This window comes from Haliaeetus albicilla, chromosome 11 (genome assembly GCF_947461875.1).
Source record: "Haliaeetus albicilla chromosome 11, bHalAlb1.1, whole genome shotgun sequence".
NCBI classification, from domain to species: Eukaryota; Metazoa; Chordata; class Aves; order Accipitriformes; family Accipitridae; genus Haliaeetus; species Haliaeetus albicilla.
Window position 1 is genome coordinate 43,246,124 of NC_091493.1, and position 24,427 is coordinate 43,270,550.

At 62.4% G+C, this 24,427-nt stretch overlaps 3 protein-coding genes across 3 annotated transcripts; 2 read left to right on the forward strand and 1 right to left on the reverse strand.

Moving 5' to 3' along the window:
• Positions 1–906: 906 nt before the first annotated feature.
• Positions 907–6,974, forward strand: ILVBL (ilvB acetolactate synthase like). The gene is made up of 15 exons (XM_069797559.1): positions 907–1,064; positions 1,196–1,397; positions 1,889–2,016; positions 2,106–2,244; positions 2,458–2,569; positions 2,660–2,759; positions 3,313–3,410; positions 4,275–4,411; positions 4,487–4,621; positions 4,708–4,822; positions 5,485–5,654; positions 5,745–5,815; positions 5,904–5,975; positions 6,080–6,185; positions 6,640–6,974. The coding sequence occupies exons 1-15, from the start codon at positions 951–953 to the stop codon at positions 6,816–6,818; spliced, it is 1,878 nt and encodes a 625-aa protein (XP_069653660.1). The 5' UTR covers positions 907–950; the 3' UTR covers positions 6,819–6,974.
• An 825-nt stretch (positions 6,975–7,799) lies between these two features.
• On the reverse strand, positions 7,800–14,347 carry SYDE1 (synapse defective Rho GTPase homolog 1). Its single transcript, XM_069797558.1, has 8 exons — positions 13,947–14,347; positions 11,861–12,541; positions 10,446–11,189; positions 10,156–10,370; positions 9,943–10,069; positions 9,684–9,841; positions 9,032–9,281; positions 7,800–8,615 (listed from the first exon to the last, which is right to left on the reverse strand). Exons 1-8 carry the CDS (start codon positions 14,032–14,034, stop codon positions 8,188–8,190), a joined length of 2,691 nt encoding a protein of 896 aa, XP_069653659.1. The 5' UTR covers positions 14,035–14,347; the 3' UTR covers positions 7,800–8,187.
• Positions 14,348–14,358: 11 nt separating this feature from the next.
• LOC138687908 (zinc finger protein 497-like) lies at positions 14,359–24,424 on the forward strand. The gene is made up of 5 exons (XM_069797560.1): positions 14,359–14,467; positions 15,587–15,688; positions 16,093–16,219; positions 18,914–19,094; positions 22,416–24,424. Exons 3-5 carry the CDS (start codon positions 16,151–16,153, stop codon positions 24,185–24,187), a joined length of 2,022 nt encoding a protein of 673 aa, XP_069653661.1. The 5' UTR covers positions 14,359–14,467; positions 15,587–15,688; positions 16,093–16,150; the 3' UTR covers positions 24,188–24,424.
• Positions 24,425–24,427: the final 3 nt, after the last annotated feature.

Genomic DNA, 24,427 nt, shown 5'->3' on the forward strand with positions numbered 1-24,427 from the left:
AAAATGGGATTATTTTTCCCAATTTGAGCCTTTTTTTGCCCCATTTCGCTTTTGCGTTTGCTGCTGGTGAGCTGCAACACCCACATGCCTTTTTTGAAGCCCAAAAAGGGGGAAATTGGGGTTTAAGGAGAAAATCCAGCATCTGAATCTGCTCTGGGTGTGGGAAGTGGCTAAACCTGTGCGTATTTTGGGGGAAATTAGGCTGGGTTTGGTATCATCCGCCTCTTCCCTCTGGGTCATTACGCCCACGCCAAGAATTGCGGCAGACTGACGCCAGGGCGCTGCCGCCGCCACCACCTTCGTTAGGGAGTAATTATGCAAACGAGCTGGGTTTGGGCTGGGTTCTGTGCCCGGGTTGAGCTGGAGAAGTGGTACTGGGTTCAATTAAACGGTTCAATTAAACTGGATCCAATTCACTGGGTTCAATTCATTGGGTTCAATTAAACTGGGTTCAGTTCATCAGGTTTAGTTAAACCAGGCTTGATTAAATGGGGTTCAGTGAATCAGGTTCGATTAAACCGGGTTCAGTTAAACCAGGTTCATTTAAACTGGGTTCAGTTAAACTGGGTTTACTGGGTTCAATTAAACTGCGTTCAGTCAAACCAGGTTCAATTAAACTTGGTTTCATTAAACTGGGTTCAGTTGAGCAAGTTCAGTTCATTAGGTTCAATTAAACTGGGTTCAGTTCACCAGGTTTGATTAAACTGGGCTCAGTGAAACCAAGTTCAGTTCACTGGGCTCAATTAAACCGGGCTCAGTTAAACTGGGTTCAATTAAACCAGGTTCAGTTAATCCGGGTTCAATTCACCAGGGTCTGGGGACGGTGGCACCATGCCGCAGTGGTTTTGGCACATCCCCGGTCGGTGCAACTCCATCTCATGGGTTTGGTTTTTTGGTTTTTTGCCTCCATCCTGGCAACATTTTCCAGCTCCTGGCACACCGGCATCCCCATGGATCTCCTCGCCGGCATCGGCTACGCCTGTGCCGGGCTCCTGGCGGTGCTGGCGGCGGTGCTGTTGGGAATGGCGTATCGCTTGGGGCTCCTCTACCAGCTCTGGCATAAGGTAGGACGAAATGGGTGAGAACACTGTGGTTTTGCCAAAAAACGCCTATTTTTTAAGCGATCCCAGCCGGCGGCTCGGCAAAGGGATGGCGACACCGCGTACATCCTCCCGGTGATCTCCTCACCGTGCAGGTAGACCCCCGAAGCCCCCGGCATGGTGGTGAGTTGGTGGCGGAGGTGCTGAAGGCACACGGCGTCCGTTTCCTCTTCGCCTTGGCTGGTGGCCACATCTCACCCATCTTGGTGGCCAGCGAGAAGGTGGGCATCCGTGTGGTGGACACCCGGCATGAGGCCACCGCCGTCTTCGCCGCCGATGCTGTCTCCAGGCTCTCTGGTGCGGATATGGACGGGGATCCCATGGCCAGCACCTTCTCCTTCTCCAACAGATGGAGGATTTTGGGGTGTCCCAGCTTGGTGGGCTTCTGGTTGAGCGGAGAAGGGTTCAAAGACTTTGTGGGTGTCCAGGGTCCTTCCATGGTGGGTTTTGTCCCCATTTATCTCTCCCGCTGGAGCTAATTTGGCAGTTCCAGTGAGGACAGGATGAGGAGAAGGTGACCCCACGGCCAGCACCTTCTCCTGCCCCAACGGATGGAGGATTTTGGGGTGTCCCAGCTTGGTGGGGTTCTGGTTGAGTGGAGAAGGGTTCAAAGACTTTGTGGGTGTCCAGGGTTGCTCCATGGTGGGTTTTGTCCCCATTCTTCCCCCCCCGGAGCTAATTCAGCTGCTTGCGTGCCAACGAGATGAGCAACCAAACATGCCTGGAATCCCCGGCCAAAAATCGGGGTGCAGAGGGACCCACTTCCACCCCCCCCCATTTCCCCGCAGGTCGCATCGGTGTCGCCGCTGTCACCGCTGGTCCCGGCGTCACCAACGCGGTGACAGCCATCAAGAACGCCCAGATGGCCGAGTCACCGTTGCTGCTCATCGGGGGAGCAGCCGCCTCGCTGCAGAAGGTGGGGGGGACCAAAGAAATTCCCTCTTGGACCCCTTTTTTGGGGGGGTTCCCCCGTTTTTGGGGGTTCAAGGCTCATTTTTCTCGCAGGGTCGGGGAGCGCTGCAGGACATCGACCAGCTCTCGCTCTTCAAGACGCTCTGCAAAGTGTGCGTCTCGGTGCATGCCGTCCGTGACATCGTCCCCACCCTCCGCAAAGCCATCGCCACCGCGCAGTCGGGGACCCCCGGTAAAAAATTAGGGGGGTTGCCCCCAAAACACCCCCAGAACGCTTGGGCGATGGGTTTCTTTCCCCGCCACGGGTCACCCGGGGTGGTTTACAGTGGTGTTTTGGGGTGGTGGTTTTTTTGGGGTGCCACTGTTTGAACTGGGAGGTGGGGTTAACCCCCAAAAGCGGTTTTGGGGTGACATTGGGGGCACCGTCTGCACCCCAATTTTTTAGGACCTGTCTTCGTGGAGCTCCCCATTGACGTGCTCTACCCCTTCCACGTGGTCGAGAAGGAGATCAGTGGCACCAAGAATGCCCGGGGGCTGCAGGGAAAAGTGGTGCAGTGGTGAGTTGCAGCCCTGCCCCCCCCAGCACCCGAGGGTGCTGCTGGCACCCCGAGGGGTCCCAGCACCCCAATATCCACCCCCCCCGGTAGGTACCTCCAAAACTACATCCGTAACCTCTTCGCGGGTGCCTGGGAGCCCCGGGACGTGTCCCCGTTGCCCGTGCAGGTGCCGCTGGCCACCGAGGATGAGGTGGGTTTTGGGGGGGATTGGGATGGGTTTGGGGGCTGGTTGGGGCAGGTTTGGGGTAAGGCAGAGCTGGGGTCTGGGGTGAAAACAGCTGGTTTTGGGGTTCAGCTGAGCCGGTTTTGGGGCTAAACTGGGCTGATTTTAGGGCTTAGTTGAGCCAGTTTTGGGGGATCAGCTGAGCTGTTTTTTGGGGCTGACTGAGCCAGTTTTGGGGCTCAGCTGAACTGGTTTTTGGGACTGACTTGAGCCAATTTTGGGGCTCAGCAGAGCTGATTTTGGGATCAGCTGAGCCAGTTTTGGGGTTTAGCTGAGCTGGTTTCAGGGCCCAACTGAACTGGTTTTGGGGCTCAGATAAGCCAGTTTTGGGGTCCGATAGGGCTGGATTTTGGGGCCAACCTTGCCAGGTTTGGTGCCCAACTGAGCCAGTTTTGGTGCTTACTGAGCTGGTTTTTTGGTGCCCAAATAGGGCTGGTTTTGGGGCTGACTGAGCTGGTTTTTGGCACCTGACCGAAGCGGTTTTTTGGGGCTAATCGAGGTGGTTTTGGGTCGCACACAGGTGCAGCGATGTGCCGAGCTGGTGAGCCGGGCCACGAAGCCGCTGGTGCTGGTGGGTAGCCAGGCCATGCTGCCGCCCACGCCGGCCGAGGAGCTGCGGTGAGATGTTTTGGGGAGAGATGAACTGGTTTGGGGATGGATGAAACGGTCTGGGGATGGTGGAGCCAATTTGGGGGCTGCTGGGCTGGTTTGGGGATGGACGAACCTGTTTGGGGACAGTTGAGCTGGGTTTGGGGACCGAGCGGCCAATCTGGAGGCTGGTGAAATGATTTGGGGATAGCTGAACCACTTTGGGGGATGGATGAACTGGTTTGGGGACAGTTGAGCCGGGTTTGAGAATGGTTCAGCCAATTTGGGGTCTGGTGAGATGATTTGGGGACAGATGGCTGAGCAGGTTTGGGGACGGTTCAGCCAATTTGGGGTCTGGTGAGATGATTTGGGGACAGATGGCTGAGCAGGTCTGGGGACAGATCAGCCAATTTGGGGGCAGATGAGCCCGTGTGGGGACAGATGAGTGAGTCTGGGGTCAGATGAGCTGCTTTAGGGATCAACCAGCCAGTGTGGGCACAGATGAGCCAGATTTGGGTCTGACTGAAGGAGTTCTTGTGCTCAGCTGAGCCAAGCTTTGGTGCCAAACCAAGCTGGTCTTGGGCTAAACTGAGCCAGTTTTGGGGCTCTGACAGAGGTGGTTCTGGGGCCAAACCGAGCCAGTTTGGGGCCCCAACTGAGCTGATTTTGGTGCCAAACCCAGCCAGGTTGGGGCCCTGACCAAGCTGGGTTTAGGGCCGAAGGGAGCCAGTTTGGGGCCCTGACTGAGTTGGTTTTGGAGCCAAACCAAGGCAGTATGGGTCTCCAACGAAGCTAGTTTGGGACCCTAACCGAGCTGGTTTTGGGGCCAAACCGAGTCATTTTGGAGCCCGACCAAGCCGGTTTTGGTGCGTGCTGATGCCCACCTACCTGCAGCGCGGCGCTGGAGGCCCTGGGCATCCCCTGCTACCTTGGGGGAGCGGCGCGGGGGCTTCTCCCCCCCGGCAGCCCCCTCCTCCTGCGCCAGAACCGCCGCGACGCCCTCCGCGATGCCGACCTGGTGCTGCTGGCAGGTACTGGGATGGGACACGCACGCGACACCCGCTGCGTCCCCGTCCCCATCCTGACACCCTGCGTGTGTCCCCAAGGCGCCGTCTGTGATTTTCGCCTCTCCTACGGGCGCCTTTTCAGTCGCCGCGCCATCATCGTGGCCGTTAACCGGGACCGGGCGCAGCTCCTCCGTAATTCCGATGTCTTCTGGAAACCCCGGCTCGCCGTGCAAGGTGAGACCCTTAACACCAGCCCTGGCTCCCCAACCCCTGCCTGAAATGGGCGGCGTGGGGTGCGATGAGTTGGGCGTTCTCGGCAGGAGACGCAGCCTCCTTCGTGGTGCGGTTGGCGCGGAGCCTGCGGGGCTACGCCTGCCCTGGTGAGTGGCTGGAGGGGCTGCGTGAAGCTGATCGGAAAAAGGAGCAGGCTAACCGGTGAGTGCACACGGGACGGGGATGGGCACAGGCCTGGGGATGAGGATGAGGACAGGGATGGGCACAGGCGTGGGGACAGGGGTAGGGACGGGCTCAGGGACAGGCACAGAGATGGGGACAGGCATGGGGACAGTGGTAGGCATGGGGATGGGGACGAGCACAGATGGAGACAGGGATGGGGACAGGCAGGAGGATGGGAATGGGGACAGGGAGAGGCTCGGGTCTGGGATGGGGACAGGGATAGGGATGAGCATGGGGACAAGCATGGGGACACAGGGATGAGGACAGGGATGGGCACAAGAACAGGGATGGGCACAAGAACAGGGATGGTGTTGGATAGGGATGAGCATGGGGACAGGGACGGGCACAAGAATAAGGATGGCGTCAGGGCTGGGGACAGGGACTGGGCTGGGGACAGGGAGGGGTATGGATTGGTGGCCTGTTTGGGTGGGGGGATCCCAGCCCCTTTCTGGGGGGTCCCCATTTCCAGTTTTGGGGGATCTCAACCCATTTCCAACTTGGGGGGTGGGCATTCCCAGTCCTTGGGGGATCCCAACCCATTTCCAACTGGGATGGGGGAGCCCCCATCCCCATTCTTTGGAGGATCCCACCCACCTCTTCCTTGCCCGGGGCTGTGTGTGGGGGGTGTCTCCCCCCAACAGGGAGAAGGCAGCGACCCCCACCCCGCAACACCTGAACCCCCTGGACCTGCTGCACCGCCTGGATGCGCTGCTGCCCCCCGAGAGCCTCCTCGTAGCCGATGGGGGGGACTTTGTGGGTACCGCTGCCTACATCGTCCGTCCCCGACGTCCCCTCGCCTGGCTGGACCCCGGTAAGAAACTCCCCACCCCACCAGCCCCAGGCACGCTGTCACCGTAGCGGGGACACACACGGGCGACACCGCCGGCTGTCATCTCCGCAGGAGCTTTCGGCACGTTGGGAGTCGGCGGAGGGTTTGCGCTCGGCGCCAAGCTCTGCTGTCCCGACGCGGAGGTACGGGGCTGCGGTGGCCCACGGGGACGGCGATCACCGCGCCACCTACTATGTGGCCTCATGGTGTTTGTCCCCTCCCCGGCGCCAGGTTTGGGTCCTCTACGGTGACGGCTCGCTGGGCTACAGCTTGATGGAGTTCGACACCTTTGTGCGGCACAAGGTCAGATGGTGCCAAAAATGGGGTGAGGTTGGGGGGAAATGAGGTCTTGTCACCGTCCCGGGGTGTCATCGGGGCGCGGTGGCCCTGTGCTTTGTCCCCTACAGACGCCTGTCATCGCGCTGGTGGGCAATGACGCGTGCTGGAGCCAGATTTCCCGGGAGCAAGTGGCTTTGCTGGGAAGCAACGTGGCGTGTGGCCTCGAGTACCTGGGTGAGTACTGTCCCCCCCCTGCTTTGTCCCCAGATTTGGGGGACACCTGGGTTGACCCCATGTCATCTTAGGGTAGACTGAGCCATGCCTGGTGTCACCACGTCACCCTGGGGAGGATCAAGCCATGCCCGGTGGCACCGTGTCACCCTGGGGTAGATTGAGCTGTGCTGGGGGTCACCACATCACTCTGGGGAGGACCAGGCCATGCCTAGTGGCATCACATAGCTTTGGGGACCGTCACCTCCAGGGACAATTGGACTGTGCCTGGTGGACCTGTGTCACCCTTGGGAAGATCTGGCCATGCCTGGTGGCCCCATGTCACCCCAGATCTGGCCATGCCTGGTGGCACCGTGTCACCCTGGGTCAAACCATGCCCGGTGGCCCTGTATCACCCCAATTATCAAGCCAGTCCCATGGAGGTGACAAGGCCACCACCGCTGTCCCCTCCCTACAGACTACCATGCGGTGGCCGAAGCTCTGGGTGGCAAAGGCTTCGTGGTGGGTCGCCAGGACCGTGAGCGGCTGGACACCGTCCTCCGTGCTGCGCAGGATGCGTGTCGCCAAGGCCACCCCGTCCTCATCAACGCCCTCATCGGCAAGACCAACTTCCGTGACGGTTCCATCTCCGTCTAGGGACAGTGTCCCCAAAATGTCCTGGCCGTGTCCCCGGCGGGGCAGGAGGAACCAAGGAAAGGGGTGGGTTTGGGTGACACCGGTGCCGCACACCCAACCCAGGGGACAGCTGCATGTCCCCCCCACTTGGCAATAAAGCAGCACCGTCTGCCCCCACCCACCGTCCTGCGCCATCAATTTGGATTGCCGACACCCTAGGGACACCCTAAGTGACACTTTGGGGACTGTCACCCCCCCCACCCCCCGTCGAGACGGTAACACACGCAGAAGGCCTGGCAGCGAGTGCAGCTTGTGTCATTTATTGCTGGTGAGGGTGACAAGGCAGTGGCAGGGCAAGGGGGGGGGGTCAGGCCACCCCGGGGGGGGGTCAGGGGACAGCTTTGTCACCCCCTACCCCCCCCGCTCAGGCCTGCCTGCACCCCTTGCCCGGGCGCTTTAACACTAGTGGCTCAGCCCGGCCGGGCCGGTGGTTTCACATTCAGCTGGTTCCTTTAAGGCTAATACTGAGTGAGGCTGGTTTTGGGGAGGGGGGTGGTGTGTATTTTGGGGACACCCCCCCCACCCGTTGTAACACTGGCAGTGGGTTTATTTGGGGCGTAAAAAGGGGTTTTTGTTTGGTTTTTTTTTTGTTGCAGGCTGCGGTGACGGCGTCTGCCGTCCATCCACGCGTACACACGCACACAAAGCTCGAGTAATAAATAAAGCTCAGCGCTCCCGTACCGGCAGCCCCCACCTTGGGGCGGGGGGGGCTAGAAAATGGGGGGGAGGGGGCTCAGTGAGGGTGGGGGTCCCCACTGCCACCCACGCTGGGCATGGGTGCCAGGAGGGAGCCCCATCACCCTCCTTGGGGTGCACACGCAGCGGGGAAGAGGGTTTGGGGGAGCATGGAGGGGGGCCATTCCCCCCCCTTCCCCAGCCTGAGCGATGGAGGTCATAGACCCTTGTCAATATTTCCTAATACTGGTTTTGGTTTTTCTGGGGGGGGCGGGGGGGGGCAGCCTGGGGGGGCCACCAGGGAAGGGAGAAGGGGGTGAACAGGCACTTGAGGGTAAAATTTGGCCATATAAAATAAAAAAAAAAGCCGAGCAAGAGGCAGCGAGCCCCACATCCCCCCCCCCCCCAAAAAAAAAGCAATGGGGGCGGAATTGGAGCTGGGGCTGTTTGGGGGGGCCCTCACCTCACCGAAGGCGGCATCACCCTCGCATCCTACTCGGCACTGTGCAAATCGAAGGCAACTAGAGGCAAGTGCTGCTTTTTTTTGGTCGCTCTTGCACCGGTGTCGGCATCGGCACTGGTGTCGGTATCGGCATTGGTACCAGTTTCGGCATCAGCACTGGTGTCTGCATCGTCACCGGTGTCGGTGCCGGTCTCACAGGCAGACGTTGATCTGCTTGGCAAGCTCCCGCTCGAGGTCGAGGATGAGCGCGTCAAAGTCCTTGAGGTTGAGGCGGGGGCCGAAGGGCGCCTCGGGCTCCTCACCCAGGGCGAAATCAGCCACGAAGAGGGTCCGCCGGTGCGGGGTCCGCCGCACCGGCACCCCAGTCTCACCATCACCGGCTGCCACCTCGTCATAGTCGGCGTCACTGGCCGTGCCGGGTACCAGTAGGAATTGGTGGTCGCAGATGCTCCAGTCACCGGCGTAGCGGTTGCTGGGGGGGCTCTCTGGTCCTCGGGGACGGTGACGGGCCACCACCGTGCTCTCCAGCAGGTCCAGTCGCAGTGGTGGCCCCCGTTGCTGCTGCGGGCAACTGGGCTGTGCTCCCTCCCGAAACTGGGGGGCTGAGGCCAAGCGGGGGGCTGCAGAGAGAACGGTAAAGGTGGGGGGCTGTCACCAGGAGGTTTGTTGGTGTTGGGGGGGGGACCACAGAACTTTTGTTGGGAATGGGGGGGGGCAGACCAGCAAGAAACTGGGAGACCCCAGGAGAGGTGTTGAATGGGGGGGGGGGGCCATTGACCAGCTGCTGGGAATGGGGAGGGGGGGCCCACGGCAGCAATGTGGGGGTCACAGACCACTGGAGCAGCTGCTGGGGATGGTGACACATGGCAGGGGGGTCACAGACGCCTTCCAGAGCCAGGAGGCCCCCCCAAGAGCAATGATATGGGGGTCACAGACCCCTGGAGCAGCTGCCACCAATTGTGGCCCAGGTAGTCACTGTGCAAAAAGCCCCCCAAAAATGGGCTGGGGGTGCAGGTATCCCCCCTACCCTGCTCACCTGGCCAGGCCTGCAGCAGGTAATGCAACACCTCGATGTGCCTCTTGAAGTCAACGGCACTGGCGATGTCCTCGCTGTGGGCATAGCTGCGGTTGCCGGTGCCGGTACCGGTGCCGGAGCGCCGGGGCTCCTGGTTCTGGGTGAGCAGGACGGGCCCGAAGCAGACGGCGATGTTCTGCGAGTTCATGCGGTTGAAATCGTGGAAGGAGGCCACCAGGCTGAGGTGGTCCAGGAGCCGCGTCAGTGTGGCCTGGGGGACAAGGTGGCATCAACAGGGATGTCCTCTGATGCCACCCCGTTGTCCCACACCCTCCCAAAACAGAGCAGAGGGGAATCGCCCCAGGGGACTTGGCTGTGGATGGTCCCTGGAGCCGAGTCACACAGTGAATGCAGAGGTGGAAATAAATGCTTAAATATCAGAGGGATGTGAAGACCTGCCCCGCCCCCCCCCCCCCCAAAAAAAAATTCTTGGGGGGGTCCTGAGTAGGGAGGTGACACAGGGACATGCCCCATGTCACAGGTCAAGAAATAAGGACTGTCTGCAGTGGCGAGTTGGGATGGGGGGAGACCACGGGGCTGAGCAGCAATGAGATCCCCCCCCGTAATCCCTCACCACAACTGGGCACCCCCTTTTTTGGTGCTGGGCACTCACCTTCTCAACATCGGGCAGGCAGTCGAGCAGGGTGACAGCGTCCCGCTCTCCTGGGGGGGTCCGGGGGGGTCGCTTGGCCATGGCCTCCAGCACAACGTGGTAGAGTGTGGGGGTGATGAGCGGCGTGGGCAGCTCCCGCAGGTAATCCTTGAGGATCCCTGCAGGTGACAGGACGCAGGGGGGGACGGGACATCAAGTGTGGTCCCGTGGGGTGCACGGGAACCTGCAGGGGCACCCCCACCCCAGGACGAGCACCCACCCGTGATGACGTTGATGTCGGGGTAGAGCTGCTCTGAGAGCGTCACGGCCGCGCTGTCCCTCTCAAAGGCGTCACGAAGCTCTTTCTTGACAGCGGCTGAGCCACAGAGCCGGTACAATCCCACCACCTGCAAACGGGGACACCGTCACTGTGGTTTTGGGGGGGTTCATCCACCGCAGCCCCCTACAGCCGTCACTGTAAGTCCCCGCTCACCTTCAGCCCTCGTTTCTCTATCTCGGCCACGCATTTCTGGATGAGCAGAGGCACTTTGGTGGCCGTCTTCTCCCTCTCCACCAGCTGGCCCAGCTCCACGCCGAAGACACGGGGTTCCCGATCACCAGGACTGTCCCACTGCTCCACCAAGGTGAATTTGGAGTAGAGGATACCGCGAGGTTGCAGCCGCACTGCCAGCTGCTGGGCCCGGCAACCTGTGGAGCCGAGCGGTGCTGTCAACAGGGTGCCGAGTCACCAAAACCCAAACCGACCCCACCACCCGGCCATACCTCTGAAGATGTGGGGCAGGACCACAGTGCCATGGCAGCAGAGACGGTTGCGGCAAGAGGTGGGATCCCAGGAGAAGACGATCACCTTGAGGTGCCGGGCACCCTCCAGCTCCAGGTTGAAGGTGTGGTTGAGGCCGAGGAACGCCGTCTTGCAGGGCAGCAAAGCTGTGCGAGCCCGGTTGGCCGCGTCCACCTGCAAGACGCAGAAAACCTCCCGGGCTTCGGCCCGTGGTGGCTTCAGGTCCCGCACGCCGTGGAGGTGGACGCTCACCAGCCCCGAGATGTGTTGCCCGCACCGTGGCGGCATCTCCCCGCAGCTGTAGGGGCGGAAAGCGCCCACATCCAGCCCGTTTTCCCCATCCTCCGGTTCGGCACGCACCCCGGCTTTAGCCGGCAGCTCTGGGGAGTCGCCGTCACTCAAGTAGCCGCCTTTGCCAGCCGCTTTGGCTCGCGGCAGCCCTGGCCGTGAAGCCACGCTGCTGTCTAGGTGGTAGCGGCTGATGACGTTGCTGGATTCCTTGCGGCTTTCGGAGGGCGAGGTGCCACCCTCTTGGCCCCGGGGACGGGGGCTGCGTAGGCTCAGCTTCCTCCGTAGCTCCGGCAGCTTCTTCATCTTCATGGAGAGACGACGTACGGTACCTGGGGACTTCACCTTGTTGAGGGAACGGCCCTTCTTGGGGCTGGTGGGGGGCGAGGGGGTGGTCAGCCCTGTCCCCGAGCTCACGCATGGGATCGGCATCTTCACTGTGGGGGGGAAAAAGGGGTGAGTGGGTCCTGGGGGCGTGCACTGGGAAGCCTGGGTGGGCCAGGGCTGCTCCCCAGAAACTGCTGTGGGGTGGAGGGAGGGTCCCGTGGGATGGGGTGGTGGTGGGGACGACGACGACAATGTCCTGGGGGATAGGGAAGGGATGGAGACTGCAGGGTCTGGGGGACACTTCCCTGGGGGGGGGACAGGGACTGTGGGGTCCAGAAGACGGTCTCCTGGGGGATGGGGAAGGGATGGGGACTGTAGGGTCCAGGAGACATCCTTGGGGACAGGGATGGTGAGGTCCCTTCTGGGAAGGGACAGAAACCACTGGCCTGGGGATAGGGAAGGGATGGGGACCAAGGGATTGGGATGGTGCTGTCCTAGGTGACAGGGACCATGGGGTCCGGGGGACACGGACCATTGGGTCTGGGGACCATGGGGTACAGGGGACACCAGGGACAGGGACTATCAGGTTTAGGGACCACAGGGTCCAGAAAACCTCATGGGGGACAGAGAAAGGACAAAGACCACAGGGTACTGCAGATGGAGACAGGACCGTGTCCAGGGGACACTCTCCTGGAGGGGTGACAGGAGGACAAGGGCTTTGGGGGACCGGGGGCCACCACTGTCCCACCTCTCCGACCTGTAGTCACGTGCCGGCCCTCACCACAAGCCTGGGTCCTGCTGACTCCCTGCTCCTCTCCTCGGCCAGCCGTGGACAGCGCTGGGGCCGTGCTGCTGCGAGGTCCGGAGCTCTCTGCCATCCCCAAACCACCACGGGGGGGGTCTTCCCTACCCGTCTTCGGGGGTGACTCCCCACCACGGCCCCTCTCGATGTCACGACTCCCTCCGCTCCATGTCTTCCAGGAGCTCCCAGGCTGGGGGTCCTCATCTTCGGGGATGGGATTGTACCAAATCTCGCCCTCGCTGCCAGCAGCGCCGGCATCCACCTCAGCTCCACCGCCCGGCTCATCCAGGCCTGGTCCCTTCACCGACGACAGCACCCAGTGCCGGCTGCTCCGCTCCAAACTCTGCAGGTAGGCACCGTGCCCAGGGCTCCTACTGAGACCACCCAGCTCCCCAGAGCCGTTCACCGCCTCGGCTTCCTCCGCCGGCTCCATGTCTTCCTCGCTGGGCTGCTCGATGCCGGGCCGGGGACTGCTAGCAGCAGGGTCCGGCTTGCTGGCATCTGCCGGATCTGGGGTGGCTTTGGGAGGCAGTAGCTGCCTCTCATCGCGGCCGCCGCAGGAAAACCGGGCCCAATTTTGCTTGCGGGATGCTGCCGGCACCGGCTCCACCGATGCCGCCTCGGGGTCCACCGGAGAATCAGGGCTTGGCGGAGGATGCTCTGTGGGAGGAAGGAAAAGAGCTGGGCTGAGTACGGGGGTTCCCAAAACACCAACGGGGAGCCCACCGGGACACGAGGACCTCCCTCTCTTGTCCGTCCGCCCCCAAGCATTCCGCCATGCCACCCACCATCCTCACCCTGAATCCGTTGCCGTCCCGAATGGGACCCCCCTTCCCCATGCCGGCTCTGCCGGGGCGGCGGGCAGGCGCAGGCAGCTGCGCGTAGACCCTTGCCAAGCGGGATTTCCGGTTGTTTACTGCTGGCCGGACCCGTGGCCGTGCTCCCACCGCCCTGGTGTGGGCAAGGGGAGCCGCAGCAAGGAAATGGGGGGGGGCATGGCTGAACCCCTCTGCACCCCAATAGGGACAGGGCGCACCCCAATAGGGATGGGGGTGGCTCTGCCCGTGTCCCTTGGCTCTGTGCCGCAAGGCAGGGTCCTGTCCCCCCCTGCCTCACACACACACACGGGGGGGGTCACCCCAATAGTGCACCCCCATTCCCTGCACACACACCCCCAGTTCATTTGTGCCCCCCCCCCGTTGTCTGCATCCCTCCAACTTGTGCATCCCAATCTCCCCTCACACCTCTCTACCCTGTGCAGCCCAACGTCCCCTGCCTTGTGACCCCAATCCCCCTGCACCCACAGCCCCCCCACCGTGGCACCCCATGGACCCCCACAATCTCCAGGATCCTCCCCCCCAGCCCCATGACACCATGGCTCGGTGTGGGGCTTCCCCAGAGATGTGGGGTGGGGGCAGGAGGGACCTGGGGGGGGGAACCTCCAATTGCTGTAGGGTACTGAGGGAGCTGGGTGATGGGTGCCCCTTCCTTGGGGGGCAGGAGGGAAAATGGGGACATGGAGCGGGGGGGCTTGCTGGGGGAACAGGACCCCAGGGTAATGGGAGACCCTTTCTGGGGGGGTGGGAGATATCCCTTCGGGGGGGGGGCAGAAGGGACCCCAGGGTGATGGGGGTCCCTTCCATGGGGGGCAGGAGGGACCCTGGGTGATGGGGGACCCTTCCTTGAGGGGTCCCTTCTTGGGGGGAGGGGGCAAAAGGGACCCCAGGGTGATGGGGGCTCTCTTCTTTGGGGTATATAACCCCAAAGTGATGGGGTATCTTCCTTGGGGGGGTCCCTTCCTTTTTTTTTCGGGGGGTGGGGGTGGGCAGGAGTGACCCCAGGGTGATGGGACAGGCCTCTTCTTTAGGGTACAGGACCCCAGAGTGATGGAGTACCCTTCCTTGGAGGGGGGGGGGACAGACGCAGGAGGGACCCCAGGGTGATGGGGGGGGTCCCTTCCTTGAGGGGGTGGTGTCCCCTCCTTGAGGGGGGGTCCCTTCCTTGGGGGGGGTGTCGAAGGGACCCTGGGGTAATGGTTGGGGGGGGGGGGTGTTGTTGTCCGTACCTCTGTCCTTGGCGTCCGCCTTCTTGCCCCGCGGGCGGTCGCGGCCCCTCAGGCGGGAGAAGGTCCGCCGCAGCAACGGCTCCGCCATCTCCCGCCCCGCTCCCCCCTCACCGGGGTCCCCTCACACCCCTGGGCAACCCCCGACCCCTCCACCTCCTCGGCCTCGTCCAGGTCCCCTTTCAGTCCCTCTCGGTCCCCTCAACCCAACCCCGGCCCCCCCTCAGGCGCGTCGTCGTCGTCGTCGTCCCCCGCCTTCTCCCCTCCTCACAGCGGCGGGGCCTGAAGCGGCGGCGGCGCCGCCATCCCGCGGCGCGAATTCCTGGGATGCCGCCGGCAGCGCTGCCGGGAGCTGTAGTCCGGAACCACCGCGACCACCCCCCGCTACAGAGACAGCCCCCCCCCCAAGCTTGAACCGGGAACAATCCCTCTGAACCGACAGGACCCCCCCCAGGAGCGGGGACAGCCCCCCCAGAAGGAGAGAGATCCACCCCCCCCCTCAGATCCCGGCCCACAGCCAAAGGGTGAGGGGATGTGGGGAGGTTTGGGGGGGATTTGGGGGGGCCTGGGGGGGATTTGGAGGGCTGGAGGGTATTTAAGGGGGGCTGGGGGGGTATTTGGAGAGTCTTAGGGGGTATTTGGGGTCTGGGGAGTATTCGGGGGGAGGGGGGTGTCTGGGGGTCTGGAGGGAGATTTAGGGGGGTATTTCGGGGTCTGGAGGGGGATTTGGGGGGTATTTGGGGGTCTAGAGGGGGATTTAGAGGAGTCTGGAGGGTATTGAGGGAGGTCTGGGGGGTACTTGGGGGAGCTGTGGGGTGGGGTGTTTGGGGGTCTGGAGGGCATTTTAGAGGGGTCTGGGGATATTTGGGGGAGACCTGGAGGGTGTTTGGGGGTCTGTGAGGTATTTAGGGGGGGTCTAGGGGTATTTGGGAGTCTGGAGGGGGATTTAGGGGAGTCTGGGGGGGTAATTGGGAATCCTGGGGGGTACTTGGGGGAGCTCTGGAGGGGGGTATTTGGGAGAGCTCTGGGGGAGATTTAGAGGGGTCTGAGGATATTTGGGGGAGACATGGCTGGTATTTTGGGGTCTGTGAGGCACTTAGGGCAGTCTAGGGATATTTGGGGGTCTAGAGGGGGATTTAGGGGAGTCTGGGGGTATTTGGGGGAGACCTGGCAGGTATTTGAGGGTCTGTGAGGCATTTAGGGGGGTCTGGAGGTATTTGGGGGAGCCCTGGGGGCTATTTGGGAGTCTGGGGGTGTTTGGGGGAGACCTGGGTGGTATTTGGGGGTCTGGGAGGTATTAAAGAAAGTCTAGGGGGGCATTTGGGGGAGCCCTGAGGAGTATTTGGGGGTCTAGAGGGGGATTTAGGGGATCTGGGGGATATTTTGGGGAGCCTGAAGGTAATTGAAGGGATCATGGAGGATTGTGGGGAGCCTGGAGGCCCAAGACCCTCCCGCCCCAATCCTCCATGTGGCATCACCCCCGAAACCACCGCTGCTCTGCTGAGTGACCCCAAAACCCAGAGCCAGGAGCTGCCCTGCACCCATCCACCCCACACCATCAGGGGTCCCCCATCCCATGCAGCCCCCCCCACCCCATCACCAGAGCAAGGCCTCACTCTGCATACGTGTTTATTGCCCTGCAGGGAACCCCACTCCACCCCGTACCCCAAATTTTCCCCAGAGATCCATCCATGGACCCCAAACGGATGTGCTGAAGGTCAGGGCTACATCCTGGAGTGCTGCAGGTTAGATGTGGCAAGTGGAAAGGGGTCAGGGGGAGCCCCCAGAGGGGGTGGTGGGTGCTGGGTGGGGGGTCAGGGGTCGTGGGGTGTCCCTTGCATGCTCAGGGGTGTCCCTCGCACACCCAGGGGAGTTGACTTGTGCAGGGGTAGTCGTACCACTCGCCATCCTCCCTCACCACTGCGCAGTTCTCCTGGTGCCCGCCATTGGGCTCATTCCTGTGCCAAAAGCTGCAGCGAGATTGGGGGGGGGGGAATCGGGACGGCTTAGGGGTGTCCCCCTGCGTTCCTAAGCCCCCATCCCCTTGTCCCCAGTGCCCGCTGGGCTGTACCTGCTTTCCCGGGGTAGGATAGTCCCGTTCGCCCGCTTCCAGGTACCCTCGACCTCTTCATCCCTGATGCTGAGCCAGGAGGAGGTTTGCAGTATGGTCCGGATGTGATCCTGGGGGCAAAGGCAGCGTCACCCCCATGGCAGAGCCCCCCACGGCCCCCTGCCCACCCTCGGGGACAGCAGGGGACAGCAGGTTCCAGTGGCAGGTAGGACCTGATGCCATATCCCCCACCTTAATACCCCACATCTCCCCAGTGCTGACACAACTTCTGCCCTGGAGTGGGGGGATGTGGGGGGGAGTTTGGGGTTTTTTTTTGGTATTGGGGGACAGTTCAGAGGAGATTTGGGGTCGGGGATGGCAGGGTGAGGGTCCATGGGACTAGGGCTGGGGTTAAGTTCGGGTTATACACAGGTTTGGGGTCGCAGTTATGAAAAATGAGGGTTAGAGTTTAAGTTAGAGCCTCGTTGGGGTCTGGACTATCTTAGGGTTGGTTTAAGTCCTATATATTTAGGATTAGGGCTGGGTTAGAGCCTCATTGGGGTCTGGAGGATCTTAGGGTTAGCTTAAGTCCTGTGTATTTAGGGTTAGGGCTGGGCTAGGGCCCTGGTGGGGTTTGGGCTGGCTTAGGGTTAAGTCAAGTCCTATAAATACATGTTAGGTTTAGGATAGGGATAGGATTACAGTTATGGATAATCAGATTAGCGTTGTGGTTAGGGACAGGGTTAAGGTCAGGGTTACCGTTAGGGTTAGGGTCAGGGTCAGGGTTATGGTGAGGTTTAGGATTAGGCTTAGGGTTAGGGATAGAGTTAGGGATAGGTTTCAGCTGGATTTGGTTCAGTTAAATTAGGGTTATGGCTCTCTTAGGAATGGGGTTGGGCTTAATTGCAGAAATATTAGGTCCTAGAGCGTAAATTTTGGATTAAAAGGACAAAATTTGGGTAAAGCTTAGGGTGAGGGCTCACCAGCACCCACTTGTGGTAAAAGTGAGGTGTGGGGTGACCCCAAACCTGTCGTAGGGTTCAGGACAGGGTTTAAGGGCTTTCAGCCACTGCCCATCCCACAGAAGATCATAACCTCCCCACAAAGCCCACCTCAGGTACCACAGTGTCCCCCCTCCCCATCCCCTTTCCTGGATGCCTGGATCCGTCCCCCCTTCACCTTCTCCTCGGGGCTGTCCACCTCCAGGAGCTGCATGCCCAGGACTGAGCAGAAGTGCTGGGCCTTCTCCCAGGAACTCACCGTCTTGGAGTAGAAATAGCAGGACTTCCCAAAATGGGTCCAGCCTTTGGAGCAAGGGGGACAGCCTGGGAAGGGGGGACACAGAAAAGTGGGGGGGTCACCCCTCAGCTGGGGCTGCGAGACCCCATAAACTGGGGACAGCCCTGGCTGGAGCCATGGCCCCAGCTGCTGAGCATCCCCACTGGGTTAGCGTCACAGCTGGGTTAGGGTTAGAACCCTGCTGGAGTTTGGGTTAAATCCTATATATTGAGAGTTAGTACTGGGTTAGGGTCCCATTGGGGTTTGGGTTTAGCTTTAGTCCTATATGTTTGGGGTTACAGCTGGGTTGGGGTTAGGACCATGCTGAATTTTGGGCCAAATTAGGGTTCTCTTAAATCCTAGATATTTACGGCTATGGCTGAGTTAGAGTTAGGACCCCACTGGGATTAGGGCTTCTTTAGGGTTAATTTAAATCCTATATATTTAGGGTTAGGACTGGGTTCGGATTGTTGAGGTTTGGGCTAGATCAGGGTTAGTTTAAATCCTACGTATTTAGGGTTACGAATGGTTTATGCTTAAGGCCCTGCTGGGGTTTGGACTAGCTTAGGTTTAAGTTAAGTCGCATATATTTAGGGTTAAGTCTGCATCAAGGTTAGGGTCCCATTAGGGTTTGGGCTCAGTTAGGGTTAGGTTAAGTCACCTAAGTCACCCTAAAGGTAGGGTTAGGGTCCCATTAGGGTTTGGGCTCAGTTAGGGTTAGGTTAAAAGTCACCTAAGTCACCCTAAAGGTAGGGTTAGGTCAGGTTTAGGGCCCTATTGCAGTTTGAGTTTAGTTTAAGCTGTATCTGTGCCAGGTTAGGGCTGAACTTCGTCCAGTGTAGGGTTAGGTGAAGCCCTAAGTATTTGGGATAAAGGTGCCAGGACTGACAGGAGCGGGAACAGACGTCATCCTTGCTCCCGTGGATGACCCAGCGGCTCCACTCGCGGTTCCCAGTGTAAAGCATCACCATGTGCTGCGGGTGGTTGCCGTAATTGAAGTAGAGATCGTAGCCGACGAGTGCCAACAGCCCGCCGTCACGGCACTCCCACCGCTGCAGCTTGCCGTCGTCCCGGCACGGCTCCAGCCCCACGACTGCCCAGCTTTGCCCGCGGGTTGCCGTAATGCAGTGCTGGCTCCCCCAGCCCCGTAGCCGGCCCCCTTGTAACCACTGGAACCGTTGTGCCGTGGCATCGGGCCGGCACGTCGTCACCATCAGTTGTTGCCCCCTGGCCTCCACGCACTTGCGGTGGTCTTCGTTGTACAGCAGGAAGGAGCAGGAGGCTGCAGAGAGGTTCCCGGTGAACCCGGGGGGACACACATGGAGATTGAGGACACGTCTGTGGGTGTCACCGCGGAAAGGAAGGGGAGGTTGGGGGTACACACGGCATGGACACGCACCCATATTCGGCACCTTCTTCACCTTCTCTGCCTCCAGTGCTTCCGTCAGGGCTGCAACTGGGGGGGGGGACACGACACGGGGACACACACACACACAGGTCACCCTGTCACCGCAAGGCACAGGGTGTCCCAGAGCCGTTGCTGTGGCAGGGGTGGGAGAGGGGCTGGTGTTGAGGGGTGCTGAGGACTTGCACCCCCCCTGGAGACCCCCAACACCCCAATAACCTTAACTCTGCCACCCAGCAGCCCCGGCATCGTCTCCCCAGGTGGAAGGGGGCTCCCCCGAGCCCCGCAGAGCCCCGCTACTCACTGTGCTGTGAGCCGACAGCGAGAAAGATCACGTTCATCAGCACCGAGACACCCAGTGCCACGGTGCCCACCAGCACCAGCTTCTCCCTGGAGCAGCACCCTGACGCTGAGGAGGGTGGGTGAGTGACAGCCAGCCCCTGGTTTGGGCAGAGCCGGGTGGCACCGGCTTTAACCGCAGCGTGGTTTTGTCCTTTTGACGATGCTCTTGCCCTTGCCCATGCCGTACCTGGGGGGTCAGGCACGTGCTTCTGGCTTGGCACGGTGATGGCAGAGTCCAAGGGCTCATATGGGTTCTCCTCTGTGGAGCACAGGTCGCTGCAGGCTGGGGAGGGGATAGCGGTGAGGGGATCTCCCCCTCCCAGTGCCACCATGATCCCTGGGGACTCCCCTCGAGCATGAGGGTGGGGGATTTGCCCTGGTGCCACTTCCCTGAGGACCCCCCCCAGGTGTCTCCGACCTCCCCAGGGATCACCCTTGGGCACCAAGGATGGAAATGGGGGTCCCCTCCAGTGCCATTGTCTGCCTTGGGGACCCCCTTCTTGGACATTGGGGGTGGGAGAGTCTCCCCAGGGGTCACCAACCATCCCAGGGATGCCCCCTTGGACACCAGGCACAGGGACGGGGATCCCCCTCAGTGCCACTGCCCACCCTGGGGGCACCCTTCAGGGACCAGGGGTGGAGATGGGGGGTCCCCTTCAGTGCCCCCTTGGGTGCCTTCTAGGTGCCACCACTTTCCCTGGGACCCCAATTGGGCACCAGGGATGGAGATGGGGATCCCTCCCTGGTACCACAGTCCATCCTGGGGACGCCCCCTCAGTCACCAGGGATGGGGGAACCCCCCCCGGGTGCCACCACCCACCCTAGGATCCTCCCTTGGGTACTGGGGACAGAGACAGGGGATACCCCCCAACACTGTGAGACCCCAAAAGTGACATGGGGTGTGCATTAGGGACTGCTGGGCTCGCCCTCACCCCATCCAGCACCCTGGGGTGCTCCCTACCTTCCCTGCCGCTGAGCTCCAGCTCCCACATTTGCCCCTGCCCGGCTTGGCTGGACTCAATGTTGCCGTACATTGTCCCTGCGGTGCCGAAGAGCTGTCCCCAGTGGGTGTCCCCGCTGATAAATCCTCCGGGAAGCGGGTGGGGGGGGGTGCCGGATGCACCCTCACCCCGGGGATGGGCCTCGAAGGGCAGCTCCCTCCCTGCACCCCAAAGCTTGGCTGGAGGTGGCACCACCAGTGACAGTCCCCAGTGGGTGCTGGCAAAGACCCCGGTGTCCCTAGGGTCTCGGCGCAGGAAGGCCCTGTTGGGGGGGGGGGGGCAAGGGTGCTGCCTGGTTGGGGGGTGGGTGCTGGGTGGCATGTGGGGACTCAGGGAGAGCAAGGGCCAGGTGTCCCCACGGCAGAGGTGTCCCTGTGGCAGTGCCTGGGGTGTCCCCATGCCCAGGGTGCCCCCCCCCATGCCCATGCTCAGCAGATGCTGGCGTCCCCGTGTCAGTGCCCATGGTGTCCCTGTCACCAGGGTGTCCCCATGCCCGGCACATCCCTGGCGTCTGCCCACACCTGGGTGCCCCCACATCCATCCTAGCACCCGTGGGAGAGCCGGCTGGCCCCGAGCCGGGTGCTGGCCCCACACCAGCTCTGGCCGCGCAGGAAGAACTGGGTGCTATCAGCACCCACCAGCCCCGGCCACGGCTCCCCGGCCACCCGCCGGCACCCGGCTTATCGCATCCGGTGAGAGCGGGCACCCAATGCCGTGGGGCGGGCACAGGGCTGCAGGGCTGGCCGTGAGGCTGTGGCAGAGCCAGCTGTGCTGTGGTGGTCATGGGTGTCCCATGGTGGTGCTGGGCGTGTCGTGGTAGGGTTGGGTGTGTTGTGGTGGTATCAGGTGTGCCGTGGCTCTGCCGGGTGTCCCATGGTGGTGCTGGGTGTCCTGTGGTGATGCTGGGTGCGCCATGGTTGTACTGCCTGTATCGTGGTGTTGCCAGGTGTCCTGTGGTTGTGCCAGGTGTGCCACAGTGATGCTGGCTGTCCCATGGTGGTGTTAGGTGTGCCGGACGTGCCATCATGGTGCTGGCTGTCCCAAGGTGGTGCCAGGTAGCCCATGGTGGTGCCGGGTGTCCCATGGTGGTGCCGGGTGTCCCATGGTGGTACTGAGTGTCCCATGGTGGTGCCAGCTGTCCCATCGCGGTGCAGGCTGTCCCGTGCCTGTGCCAGGTGTCCTGTGGTTGTGCCAGGTGTGCCACAGTGATGCTGGCTGTCCCATGGTGGTGTCAGGTGTGCCGTAGTGGTGCTGGCTGTGCCAGGTGACCCATGGTGGTGCCAAGTGTCCCATGGCTGTAGTGAGTGTTTCATGGTGGTGCCAGTTGTGCCATGGTGATGCCGGGTGTCCCATGGCTGTACTGGGTGTCCCATGGTGGTGCCAGTTGTGCCATGGTGATGCTGGGTGTCCCATGGCTGTACTGGGTGTCCCATGTCGGTGCCAGGTGGCCCATGGTGATGTCAGCTGTCCCATGGCGGTGCCAGCTGTGCCAGGGCTGCGCCGGCTGTGCCAGGGCTGCGCCGGCTGTCCTGTGGTGGTGCCAGGTGTGTGGTAGCAGTGCCGGCTGTTCCGTGGCGGTGCTGGCTGTCCCGTGGCCATGCCAAGTGCCCCCTGGTTGTGCCAGGTGTGCCACGGTGATGCCGGCTGTCCCACGGTGGTGTCAGGTGTGCCGAGGTGGTGCCGGCTGTCCCCTCATGGCGACAGTTGTGCCGGGTGTCCCCACGGGTCCCCCCCACCTATCCCCCTCCTCGCAGGACCCCCCCCACCCCTCCCGTTCCCCCGTGTGTCCCTAGAGGTGTGTCGTCCCCCTCCCGCAGGGGTCCCCACGCGTGTCCCCGTCCCTCCCCACGCGTGTGTCCCCCTCCGCGGCCGCCAGGTGGCGCCGTCACGCCCGGAGGGGCGGGGCCGAGGGCGGGGAGGCGGGGGTCGGTACCGGGGAGGGGAAGATACCGGGAACGGGGAGCGGGGGATACTGGGAACGGCGAGCCGGGACTGGGGCGAAGCCGGTGGGGGAGGCACCCGGTACCGGGGAGCAGGGGGAGCCGATACCGGGGAGGAGGGGTCTGTACCGGGCTGCGGGGCCCGGTTACTGGCAAAGAGATGGGTGTACTGGGCTGGTACCGGGGAACTGGAAAGCCGGTAGTGGGGGACCAGTTTGGGGCTGGGGAAGGCACTGGGGAGTGGGACCCATCGGTACCAGGGCACTGGGTTGCCCATGGGGACCTGTCCCTATCACCTGTGACACCATCACCAGCTGGGCCCAGCACCCATCACCGGTGTCCTGGTGTCCCTGGGGTGTCCCCGGTACCGGCTGGGGGAAGGATCCACCGCCACCCCAGTGTGACCCCCCCCCCCTTGGGTGGTGCCTGCTCACCCCTTCTCTCCTTGCACCACAGACGGGACCCAGGAGGACACTGGCAGCACTGAAACCACACCGGGGTGCCGGGACGGGATGGACACCAGCAGTGCTGATTTGGGGCCACAATGCCAGGCTGGGGCAGATGCCGGCAGTGCCGAATCGATGCCAGTGAGTCAGGACGGTGAGGACACCGGCAGTGCTGATTTGAAGTCACCGTGCCAACACCGAGCAGATGCTACCAGTGCCAAATTGACACCAGGCAGTCAGGACAGGGCAGGCACTGGCAGTGCCAAAATGATGCTGCGGTGTTGGGCTGATGCTGGCAGTGCCAACTGGGGGCTGCAATGCCAGGATGACAGTGCCAAACCGATGCCAGCATGCCAGGGCTGGGAAGACACCAACAGTGCCATTTTGGGGACACACCACCAGAACCAGGCAGACACCGGCAGCTCCAAACTGATACCAGGGTGCCAGGATGAAGCAGCCATCAGCAGTGCCAGTTTGGGGACACAATGCCAGGACACGGCAGATGCTGGCAGCACCAAATCAGCCCCACAGAACCAACCCGAGGAGGATGCCACCAAGCCTAGCCGGCACAACAGTGAGGCCATGGCAGTGAGCGCCCGTCCCTTTCGGTGCGGGGCATGTGGGAAGCGGTTCGGGGCGAGCGCCGCGCTGATGCGGCACCAGGCACTGCACGGAGCCGAGCGCCCCTTCTCCTGTGCCGAGTGCGGCCGCAGCTTCTGCGACCGGGCGGCGCTGGCAACGCACCGGCGAGGGCACACAGGCGAGCGCCCCTTCGCCTGTGCCGAGTGCGGCAAAGCCTTTGCCGGCAGCGCAGGGCTCCTGGTACACCAGCGGGTGCACACGGGCGAGCGTCCCTTTGCCTGCGCCGAGTGCGGGCAGCGCTTCCGGCAGAGTGCGCACCTTGCCCAACACCGCCTGGGCGCCCACGGCACGCGGCGCCCGCACCCCTGCCCGCAGTGCGGCAAAGCCTTTGCTCTCCGCTCCACGCTGGCCCGGCACACTCAGACCCACACCAGCGAGCGGCCCCACGCCTGCGGCGACTGCGGGCGCCGCTTCCGCCAGCGGGCTCACCTGGCCCGGCACCGCCTGGCACACACGGGCGAGCGCCCCTTCCCCTGCAGCGAGTGCGGCAAAGCCTTCGCCCTCAGCACCACGCTACTGCGGCACCGGCTGGTGCACACCGGCGAGCGCCCGCACCGCTGCCCCGACTGTCCCCGCGCCTACACCCAAAGCGCCTACCTGGCCCAGCACCGCCGCAGCGCCCACGCCGGCCAACGGCCCCACGCCTGCCCCGAATGCCCGCGGGCTTTCGCCGACCGCGCCAACCTCTTGCGGCATCGCCGGGGTCACGCTGGCGCCCGGCCCCACGCCTGCGGGCAGTGCGGGCGACGCTTCGCCCAGCGGTCGCATCTCCGGGCGCACGCTGGCACCCACGGCGGGCAGGGTCCCTTTGCCTGCGGGCAGTGCGGGCAACGATTTGGGCGACGGGCAGCGCTGGCAGCTCACGGGCGGGCACACGGCGGGCAGCGGCCCTTTGCCTGCGGGCAGTGCGGGCAGCGCTTCACCCAGCGAGCCAGCCTGGTAGAGCACGGCCGGCGACACACGGGCGAGCGGCCTCACCGTTGTCCCCAGTGTCACCGCGGTTTCCGGCATCGCTCGGCGCTGCTGCGGCACCGGCGGGCGCATGCCGGTGAGCGTCCCTTTCCCTGCACCCACTGCGGCCGCCGTTACAGCCGTAGCTCCAACCTCCTCCTGCACCAGCGAGTCCACGCGGCCGACTAGCACCCACGGGTGCCGCCGCGGGGGTGTTCGTACAAGCGTTACGGGGTGCCAACAAACACCGTGCCATAGCTTTTGCCGCGCCGGCAGGGGTTGTCCGGTGGTGTCACCCTGGAGCCAAGTGCATCATGCCCCTGTGCCAGCCCCCGGCCTTGAAGCCTTTATCCCCACGGGATGAGCACTGCCTGGTTAGTTTTAAATACTACTACTACTAATAATAATAATTAAAAAAGTAAACGTACA